At 55.6% G+C, this 10,997-nt stretch overlaps 1 protein-coding gene across 1 annotated transcript; it reads left to right on the top strand.

Moving 5' to 3' along the window:
- The first annotated feature begins 622 nt into the window (after positions 1-622).
- LOC308633117 (transcription factor LBX1-like) lies at positions 623-3,177 on the top strand. The gene is given in 3 exon segments (XM_081265642.1): positions 623-951; positions 954-995; positions 1,700-3,177. Coding segments are annotated over 3 exon segments (843 nt in total). The 5' UTR covers positions 623-671; the 3' UTR covers positions 2,221-3,177.
- Positions 3,178-10,997: the final 7,820 nt, after the last annotated feature.

Below are 10,997 nucleotides of genomic sequence, written 5' to 3' on the forward strand. Positions count from 1 at the left end.
TGAGCTTCCCAACTTAGAGCCGCCTGCATTGGACAGAGAGAGAGAGAGAGAGTGAAAGAGAGGGCGAGGGAGAGGTAGAGAAGGAGAGAGACGGGGGGGGGCGGAGAGGAGAGAGGGAGAGAGGACAGGGAGAGAGAACAGAGAGAAAGAAGAGAGGAGAAAGCCTGGGAGAAAGCAAAGAGAAAGAGAAGTGCCGTGAAGCTGCAGATAATTGATTACTCCTGGATCAAGGCTAACTTGTTAGCAATAGTCAATTGCCCGGTCTTTCCGCCTCCCCTCGCAGTCCGGGATCAGCGCCCTTGCCTTTTCCAACTGCCGCCGCCAGGACCCGGGGCCAGGAGCCACCGCGGAGCCAACTGATACCTTTAAATAGCACCGGGGCTGGCGAAACTGGAGCCCCGCGCTGCGCGCCCCGGCTCCGACCCCGGATTGCTGGAAGCCCGGGCAGCAGCGGCGGCTGCGGCGGCGCCCGCATCAGCGCTCTACTTCGTGGGCCCCGCGCGTCTAAGCCTGCCTCAGCCACCGCACTAATCAGTCCGGTGCCCTGTCCGCGCCCTGCTTGGCGCGGCCTCCTTGCCGCCGCCTGCTCGCACTGCCCGGCGCCCAAGCTACCCGCGGGCTGGGTCCCCGCGGCCAGAGCCGCCCCGGCGGGGCCCCCAAACGAGGCCGAGATGACTTCCAAGGAGGACAGCAAGGCGGTGCCAGGGGAGGAGCGGCGGCGCAGCCCGCTAGACCACCTGCCACCGCCCGCCAACTCCAACAAGCCGCTGACGCCATTCAGTATCGAGGACATCCTCAATAAGCCGTCTGTGCGGAGAAGTTACTCGCTGTGCGGGGCGGCGCACCTGCTGGCCGCCGCGGACAAGCACGCGCCGGGCGGCTTGCCCCTGGCGGGCCGCGCGCTACTCTCGCAGACCTCGCCGCTGTGCGCGCTGGAGGAGCTCGCAAGCAAGACTTTAAGGGGCTCGAGGTCAGCGTCCTGCAGGCAGCGGAAGATAAGAGCCTCCGCTAGGTTTCCCTTTGCCCAATGCCTCACGCTTCTGTTTTGTGCCCTATGCCTCTGCCCACTTCTTCCCGCGCCGGTCGCCAGGGCCCTCCAGCCCGAGTCGCTGCCGCTGGGAGTGGTGATAGGTGGGACAGAACCCAATCCCTATTTCCTGTAGACCTCTGGGTAGGCCAGAGTCCGGGTGATCTGAGTAGTGTGGTGGGAACCCAGTCTGCATGCTCTGCTCTGCTCGGCTCCCTCTGGTTCCCAGATTCCCAGTGGCCTGGCGCTCCTAGCCCTACACACTTCTGGGTGGGGAATCAAGAAAACCTTTTGCTGCGATTTTCTGGGTAGGATAGTATCAGGCGGCGGTTGGGAAGCAATAGGGGAACCAACACCGTGTTGACACTATGATCCCAGAGTCCCTATCTGGGTTCCTCTGGCTTGCAGAGACTTTGAATCTTTCAAACCAAACCTTAGGTGGCAGGCAGAAACCAAAACAAATTTTCTTAGCGATTTCAAGGAGACCAGAGACAGGAGGTTTGTGACAATTCAGGCTTGCTCTGGTGTGAGAAGCTGAGTCAAATAGGGGAAGGGAAATGAGGATAGACTGCAGACCCTGATTGGCCTGTGTGGTGTGGGGAGTTAAAGGGTGAGAGCTAGGGTGGGTTCTCCACTCTCCCGATGGGAGCCTATACTGTCATTTCTTTCCAGGTCGCGATGGGATGACCATCTTTGGGCAGCGGCAGACCCCCAAGAAGCGGCGAAAGTCCCGCACAGCCTTCACCAATCACCAGATTTACGAGTTGGAAAAGCGCTTCCTATACCAGAAGTACCTGTCCCCAGCAGATCGCGACCAAATCGCGCAGCAGTTGGGCCTCACCAACGCACAGGTCATCACCTGGTTCCAGAATCAGCGTGTCAAGCTCAAGCGGGATCTGGAGGAGATGAAGGCCGACGTGGAGTCCGCCAAGAAACTGGGCCCCAACGGGCAGATGGACATCGTGGCGCTGGCAGAACTCGAGCAGAACTCGGAGGCCGCAAGCGGCGGTGGCGGTGGCTGTGGCAGGGCCAAGTCGAGGCCGGGTTCTCCTGCACTCCCCCCAGGCGCCCGGCAGGCCCTGGGCGCCAGGCCCTTGCAGCTCTCGCCCGCCTCTCCGCTCACGGACCAGAGGACCAGCAGCCAGGACTGCTCGGAGGATGAGGAAGACGAAGAGATCGACGTGGACGATTGAGCGGCGCCTTGTGTCTTTCGCTGCCCTGGGCCCCAAGCGCCCTCACACCCACCGCCTCCCGGACCGACCGCCGAGGGGAGCTGGGACCTCCTCTGCAACTCCCGCCTCCTCCCTTGTCCCAGGGCCCGGACTCAGCTCCCAGCAGCCGCCCCTTCCCTCTCAAAGCAATAAACCCAGGCTGGCCGCCGGGCGGGCTGCTATACACGGCTTCCGCCTCTCCGGGAGCCCTCGCCGTGCAATTCTGTATGGCTTCTGTATAAATATTTAAACCTATATAGCAGGTTCTTCCCACCGCAGCCTGGTTTTTTCGTTTCTTTTATTTTTTTTAATCTCAGAGATCTCGATGTTTTTCAAAGCTCTCGGGCTGCCGGGTTGGCTGAGGGCGAGGCAGAATCCAGAACACTAACCCGCGGTCTAGAGAAGGGGGTAGCTCAGGCTGTTTTGATTTTTCTCTGCATGTGGCGAATGCACCAGCCAGCTCCCTCTCACCTCCCTCGGCCGTTTGCAGTTGACTTCTTTTATTTCCTTCTGCCTTTTTCCCCCGCGTGGGAAGGGGGTAAGGGAGGCAGCTGGGTCCTGACTTGCGAGTTTCTAAATCGATTTTACCTCCCCCGACCCCCGCGAGAGAAGTCTGTTTTCGATGCCATTTCTGCCTCCCAATACCCACTTATGCTATTTTTAAGATTCCTCTTTCCCTCTCGCATTTTTCTGGGACAGATTGCTGGAGTCCAACTCTTAGGGACAAAATAGGGGGACATCCAACCAATAACCAACCATCGAAAACAGAACCCAAAGCCCTAGAATTATTTTTTACTCTTTTTAGAATTTTTTTGCATGTGACAGAGACAGAGAGGAGGCCTACCCAAGCCCTCACCCCCACTTCCTCTGCAGCTCTGAGTCTGTCTTGCCATCTCCAACACCCTGCTCCCACCTCCACTTGGCCAGACAAGGATGGCTCATTGAGCGTGGGTCGGCACGTGCTCCTCCCCTGCTCCTGCCCTGCCCTCTCCTCTGCGGACTGTTCCCAAGGCCTCTTTCTCCGATAAATAAAGTCTTTGCCATTTTACTAGAACCGGCGCCGAGCGTGTCTGAGTGAGTGGGCCCGACCGGGGAAGCACGGCAGGCTAAACTTCTAGTAGTGGCTCCTCACCGGCCACCCCAGCCATGGAGATCTTGGGGAGTTTCTGGGCAAGCATGAGATCGCGCGGTTAGAAGGAAGCATTGGGTGGAGGTGCTTCTTGTCCATAACACGCATTAACTACTAAATGGGTAGAGGGGAGACACGGGCTTCGAAAGGTCGGGGTAAAAAGCAAGACATGTGATACTGGGGAAAAACGCGAATGAAAGTGGGAGGCGACACGGCACAAAACTAATTGTGTTGGGCGAAAGATTAGAAGAGAGACTTGTTTTGCCCCCTCCTCCCATATTCTACCTGGGCTCCCGGAGACACTGGCTAAGTCCAAAGTGCTCTGGAAGGTGTCATTCAGTACCACATCAAGGTGGAGCCTGGGGGCTCTCAACTTTTGCTCCCTCCCCAGGCCTCATCCTTGGAGAGTAGGAATAAAAAAGAATGAGTCTGAAAGCAACAAGGGCGGGCTGAATTGCACACAAGGGCCCTGGGGGATGTGAGCCCGAAGTGGGAGCTAAGGTAAATTTCTGGTAACGTCCATAAATTCTGGGCCCAGAACTTGGTTGGGAGCAGAGTCGTGAATCTTGCAGGGACTCTTTGAGGTTTGTGGTGACTTAACAGTGGTTGGGACTTCGCTTTCACTTTCCCGGATTGAGAGGATTTCTCTCTTGGCTTTTGTTGTCTCTGGGCTGGCGAGTGGCAGCTGTCACTAAAGTCGGGTCCCGCCCCGGGCCGCTCGGCTCTCTTTCTCCTCGAAATTGAGGTGAGAAATTCGCATCTGGTCTCGGGCAGACGATGGGGCCCCCCGGGCCCGCGTCAGGAACGTGCGTGTCCAGGAGGAAAACTAAGAGACAGCCAGAAACGGGGGGGGGGAGAAAGAAAAGAAGAAGAAGGAAAAAAGAAAGAAATTAAGAAAGAAAGAAAGGAGCAGAGAAAGACACTCCAGAAGCAGAGCGAGAAGGTGGACAGCCAAGGAAAGGGAGGAGAGTGGAAAAGAAGAAAATTTACAGACCTAGAAAGAGAAACGGAGACAGAGATAGGGAGAAAAAGATAGTGTAGGTAGAGGGGAGAGAAGAGAGGAGAGGGACCAGAGAAGGAGGCGGCCGGGCAGTCGAGCGGGCGTTCGGTTGGTTCCTCCCTGGCGACATAAATCGCCCTCTCTCAGGATGGATGAGTCTGTAATTCAGAGCGCGGACCCTGAAGGCCAGGACGAATGGGCCCGGGCGGCCGCTGACAGGCGACAATAGCCGAGCCCAGCCCCCCGCGGCTCCCGGTGCGGGCACGGCCGCGGCCCTCCGCAGCCCAGAGCGCGCCGGCGCTGGCGACCATATGGTTTTTGAATTTTCTTCACAATTTGTAGACAATTTGATGGATTAGGTCCCCGCGCGCGCCTCCCCGGCACAAAGGTGGCGCAGGGACCGCAGCGCGGTGGTCATCTGCGCCCGCAGTGCGCACCCGCCCTCGCCCAGCCCCCGCCCCGCGCGCGCCCGGAGCCCCGGGCCGCCCGCCCAACACGCCCATGAATCCCAATGAAGCGGCCCTGGCACCTCTGGCCGCTCGCTTCTTCGCGGCCCTGGGCTGGGCCCTGCTGGGTCCCTTCGGTCTGGGGGCGGTGGCCCCCGGGGCTGAGCCCACCCGAGCTGCAGCGCCCGCGAGGCGCGCAGCTAAGCAGGCGCATCGGGGCTGAGGAGAAACGGGGCCATTTATCCGCCCGTCTAGTTAAAGCGGGTTATTTGTTTGCTTCTCCGGCCTCCCCCTCCCTTCCCCTCCCCCTCCCCTCCTCCCCCTCCCTTCCCCTTCTGCCTTTTATTCTTTTGTCTCTAAATGGATTTAATGAGCCTGAAAAACATGACAATTGAATATAACCAAGAAATAAAAAATAACGAGGGAGGAAGGAAGGAGGAAAAGAAAGAGGGAAAGAAGAAAGGAGAAGGATTAATAAAGTAAAGAGAAAAATCAATTCAATTCAGCAAATGTTTATTGTGTGCAGGTGGCTGGGGAATTGAAATGAATCAGATTCCGTTCCTGCCTTCAAGGAGCTCCCACTCTAACCGGCAAGCCCGCAAGCACCTCAGACGCTAATAGCAGACCCTGGCCGTGGGGCAGGGAAGTGCCTCTTGCAAAATGCAGAGAGATGACTTCGGGCTCCACGGTAGTGATGGTGGCTTCACGGTAGTGATGGTGGTTTCACGGAGGAGGAGGTGGCATGGGACCCAGGCCTTGAAAGACATAAATAATTCGTTGTTTCTATAGGCTAGAAAGGACGGCAAGCCCAAGTAAGGACTGGACAGTCGCCTAAGGGAAGGAGGAGAGGGGTGTTCCTGAGAGCCTTAGGCTAAACCCGAGCGGAGGAGGACTGGGGAGAGAGAGCCTCACGCTGTGTCCCGCATTTGGAAAGTGGAGCTAAGCCACTCCTCAATCGCGTTGGCTCTACAAAATTCGATGCCTCCCCCGGGTTGCTGGTGGGCTCCTGGAGCTCCACCAACCATGCACACGGTTGTTAAGGCCAGGCGGAGCACGCAGTTTGGGGCTCATCTTAAGGCCCCATAGCGCAGAAAGCAGTGGGGAAGTCGGCGATCGTGGTTAAGGGCTGAGGGACTTGGAACCAGGCAAGGAACTGGAATCCAGGGAGGCCTGAACTCTAGCCCACCGGCTCCTTAGCTCTCCCAGTTCTGATGAAGTCTGACATCCGTTCGCGCGGTCCAGGGGCTTTCAGATGGCCTTGACCGGACCTATGATGACAGAAGGTTTGGAACTCCAGGTGTCAAACCTGAGCCTCTTGGAAGGTGCCTGCTGGGCCTGTCGTGGTTCGGCTGTGTGTGGTGTGTGCACACAGGAGTGGGCTCCGTGGGATCGGGTCTTATATATTGCCTGTCTGTTTCTTCTGCGTGTCTGAGTGTGCCGTGGATCGTGTGAGGGACTGTGAGGCCCACGGCCACTCTCTGGGCCAATTTCGTTAAGGCTCGGCCCTTTGCCGAGTTCCGTCATCGCCTGGGGTCATTACCGACCGGTTCCCTCAGAAATCTGGCCTCTCTGCGGACCCACTTACGGTTCCTGGCTGCCAGGGGAGAAGGCTAGGCTTTGTCTCTCCTTTCCCCACTGGGACCCGGGCCTCAGCGCGGCTTGCCAAGTCTCAGGATGCGGTTAGTTTCTGCTCTCCTGTCCGCGAGCGCGGACCGGCCGAGCCGCAGGGCGCGTTCTGGCTAGTTCTGCTTTCCCTGCTCTGGCTTCCCGGCTCGGCAGGCTAGCGGGCAGCTCAGGGTGAGGCCGGGAGGCGCAGTTCCTTATTTTACGAGGTGTCCGGCCGGTGTCAGACGCAGCTCCGATAAGTAATACTCCAGTCTGAGGGACCAGAACGTGGTAATTAATCCCAAAGACTTAAGTGTATTTTAGTTCAGGAGAAAAAAAAAATCACTAATTCAATCGTCCGGAAAATTGAAGTTTGATGCATGAGTCCCCCCTGAAAGGGACGGGCTGGGGCCCGCACGCCTCCCCTCCGCCCCTGCCCGTCACCGCCGGGTCCCCCTCCTCCCCACCCTTCTGAGCCGCTGGGTCCAGGAACGTCCACTCGCCCCGCCCTGCGTGTTCCCAACCTCCAGAACCCAGCGGCACCTGGGCTTTGCTCTCCACCCAACAAACAGCCCTTCTTTCTTGAGGGCCAGAAAACAGTTTGTGCTGACAATACACAAGCTCCCCAAATGCATGGAGGGAGAATAAGAGAGTTCCAGAGATGTAAAAGGAGCAGCCAGATAAAGGGTCAGGGTGGGTAAGACCAGGGGCTGAAAGGCATGTGGGAAAAGGGACAGGGAAGCCTGAGTGAGCTGGGTGATGAGAGTCAAAGGGTAGGATGCCGCTGTTGTAAAATGGAGAAATACAGTGGCTTCCAGTTGTGTGTGTGTGTGTGGGGGGGAGAACTGGGTAAACTGGGTAGTGGTGATTGGGCTGTACAGGTGAGGTGTTGTGTGGTGGATGGGTCCATCTATACTGTGCCATGTTCTGGAATGGGGGTCTGAAGCAGACTTTGGCAGGCCTAAGAGCATGGCCTCTGGGTGTGTCCATAGGCCCAGTTTCCCAAAGGGCAGGTTCTTGGGACTGAAGTTAAGGAAGATGAGGGTTCCTGGGCTTTATGGCATGTGCATGTGAAAGAACAATACCCTGAAGAAAGGAGAAGTCCCATCTCAAAGTTTTCCTTGGGGTCCCACCTCTGTATCAGCTGCCCTCAGCAACTCATTCTTCTTTTTTCCACTGCTGCCAGTCCTGGGAGAGTCTTGAAACTGAGTGAGTGTGTTTGGTGAGCAGTGTAGGGACCAACAAGAATGTGTTCCTGAGTATGCCACTGAGTGTGTGCAGTTGAGAGACTGAGCATGTGCCAGTGATTGATGGAAACAGAGCATGTGTAACTAGGAATAACTGGGTGTGTTCTGCTGCGTTCTGTGTAACTGATTGTTGCAAACTAGTGCATGCAACTAGGTGTGACTAAATTTGTGCAATGGAGAAGAAAAGAGTAAAGCTGTCACTGGGGTGGGTATGACCAGTGGGTGAGCAATGCTGGGGTGAGTGATGTGTGCAGGGAGCCACTGTGAGCAGATAATGGGGAGAATGCACATTGATAGGGAATGGAAGCTACAGCCCGACAACACAGGAATCCTAGCCCTGAACAGCTTGGCCACGCTGGCTACTGAAATTTACATGTACAGTGTGGAGGGCAGAGGTGGAAAGCACCTGGCCTGAAGGAAAAGTAGCTCACAAAAGAAATGAGCAGATGGTAGTATGGGGAACCTTCAGCAGGGATGTGAGTCTACTTTGAGGTCAGCTGAGTCCAGCAAATGAACACTATGAAGGTGCAAGCTGATTCTTTGAAAACAAGTTGGGGAGGAGCTAGTATCCTTTGCTGTGCTGTTGTAGTGGTCTGGCTCCCTTGCTTGCCCCCTCCCATTCAAGTTGGCCTCTAGGTTGAACCTTTGTCTTTGGAGTTGTCTGCAGACCCACCCTTGGCTGCGTCAGTCCTCAAAGGCTCTGCTTCTCCCAGTTCACTCAAGGGAAGCTCCTCCTCTATGGGAAGGGGCCAGCTCCACACAAGATGGGGAGAGTACAAATGGCAATATGCACACGTGTGCATGTGGGATGGGTGGACAATGCTTCCAGCAGGGCTGGGAGTGAATGAATCCTGATCACTTGGAATCTGGTGTATGAGTGCATGCAGAGATCCATTGCTGTGCATTGGTTTAGGCATCTGACCCATGTGTAGTTTGTCCCATGGGGAGCTGGATATTGCACTTTGTGAGTGGGGTGGATGCTATGAAGAAGAAAGATTGATTATCTGTGTGTGTATGTGTCCTGGGACCTGAGCAGATTTAGTTGTCACCACGTGTATACAGGGGTTTGAGATGTAACCATATCTGGGTGTGGATGTGACATTTCAGTATGTGGAATACAGGCATGTCTACCTGAGTGTCTGCACCCTCCACCCCAAATTCAGTGGTCCAAGTCAGGAGCTTTGCAGAAAAAGGGACTCAAGGGCTGGGCATCTCCACTGCCAGGAAATGGGGGCCCTCCTCTTCCTTATCTCCCTCAACATAGAGGCTAGAGTGGAAGACTAGGTAGGAAAGAGATGATCCCTCCCACTTCCCAGAGGCTTTTCAAGGTGAAGTGTCTGGGTCTTCCCTCTTGTGTCTGTGAAGGATCCTATTGATCTGGATGCCTGAGGTTTCACATGAAGGGTAGTCCCACAAAGACACTTGTGCACACAGACACAAAGCCAAGCTATAACATAGGCACACAGTGTTTCACAAACATCCCAGAGTAAGGCAGGCACACAGTTACACAGACCCACAATGCTGAAACCCAGTACACACCTACAGTGACACAGACACATAGGATGCCTGAAACACAGTGCCAATGGCACACACTCTAATTAGACATATAAACTTTTGCTGTTAAACAGATAGACACCATCCTCAGCTCTACAGACAATATAGGCACAGGGACACAGGCACAGGCCACAGTTACCAACAGCATACTAGGCACAAGCTTTCTGACATTCTCTGCAAGCACAGGAGTGGGGAGGGAGCTGGCTGTTCGAGGCTGCTTTGGTGGAAATGCCTGCTGGTGTTCTGATGTTCTGAGGGAGTCCAATAGCAGAGAGGGCAGCCAGTAGCAGACAGGAGTGGTGGGGCAGGGAGGCTTTGGCTGTGTGGGGGAGTGCCCAGCCCCTGGCCCAGGAAAAATCCAAATCCCCTACCACCCCAGAAATGCAATCAAAACCGCCTGCCGCCTACCCGCCCAGCACAATGGCTCTGGCTGGAGTCGTCACACTCCTATGACCCCTGCTCTCAGGCCGGTCTGTAGACACAGTCAGCTACTCACATGCACATCCCAATGCATAGAACCACACACAGGCAGGAAGCACACATAGGCACCCAAGTCACGTTCACGCAGCCTCTCAGGCACACGTGGTCACACACTCTCTGATACACGCACATTTTCAGATTCACAGGCAGACCTTGTCCACCTACATACTGAGGCATGGAGTCCCCTCATACAGGATTCTCACCGAACATACCCCCCAGGAACACCAAGCCCCCCTTACCTCTTCCCAGTTCGGCCTGACTTTTTAAGCTAAAGGGGGTGGCACCACCAAATCAACTTTTCCCATCTCCGATTCAAAGGGTAGGAGTGTAATTAAAACCAGATAATTAATGAGACAATATTCCTCTAGCTACATCTTTAATGAACACACCCCTTCAGGGCAGCCTCTTCTTCTAGGCTCATTAAAGAGAAGAAAGTTGGGTGGCTCGCAGACTTCCCAGTGCATTAATAACGAACTCGGGGTGGGTGCCTCGGCCCAGGGCGTGGGAGCCACAGCCGCACTCTCTGTCCCTGGCCCCTCTAACTTTGTCCCTTTGTCCGAATGACCTCCTTCACCAGCCTGGTTCAGTCGTCTCCAGCCTCCCCCAGAGGTTCCCAAAGCCTCAGTTCAGTGACCCCTGTTTCCCCGCCTGTGCTTTTTCTGGCTAGCAGTGCACTCAGACAGGGTCAGGCCTCCGAATCCCCCCAACAAGGGTGGGTCGGGCAAGCCCAGAGCAAGTGTCTCCACACAGACCCACAGATTCTGGGAGAAAAGCAGATGGACATGCTCTTCAGAATTTTAATTCCAGGCCAAATTCGGACTCTAAGATTCCGATTTTTTCTCCTAGCTCTCCACAACAGAATCCATAAATTCAGAGAGACAAGAGGACCGATGATACACTGAGACCAAGATCCCCACTCCAGCTCCAGGGACATCCATCTTCTACCTCTGGCAGCTTGTTCGTGCCTTTAGCTCCTTTTTTTTTTCCCCTTTCCTAGCCTCTAAAGAACGACGGCTACTTCATAGTCTACTGTACCCTGTCCTGTTTAGGTGAGGAGGATCCTTAATCCTGGATCCTTGTTCTTCTAGCTCTTGGGGATCTCCAAGCCAGTCTCAACACCCGCCGGCCTCTTCAAAAACCGTGCGCTTTTCGGTGACGCGGGCTTCGAGTGCCACCCAGCGGCATTTGTGGCGACGTTCAACAGCAGCATGCGCCCTTTCTGCTACACTTTCCCTTACCCCCTTTGAAACTCCCAATATCCACCCATCGCGGTGCCACTAATAAAAAGCCCTTACGTG

This window comes from Spermophilus citellus (assembly GCF_964194105.1).
Source record: "Spermophilus citellus genome assembly, chromosome: 14".
In the NCBI taxonomy this organism is placed as follows: Eukaryota; Metazoa; Chordata; class Mammalia; order Rodentia; family Sciuridae; genus Spermophilus; species Spermophilus citellus.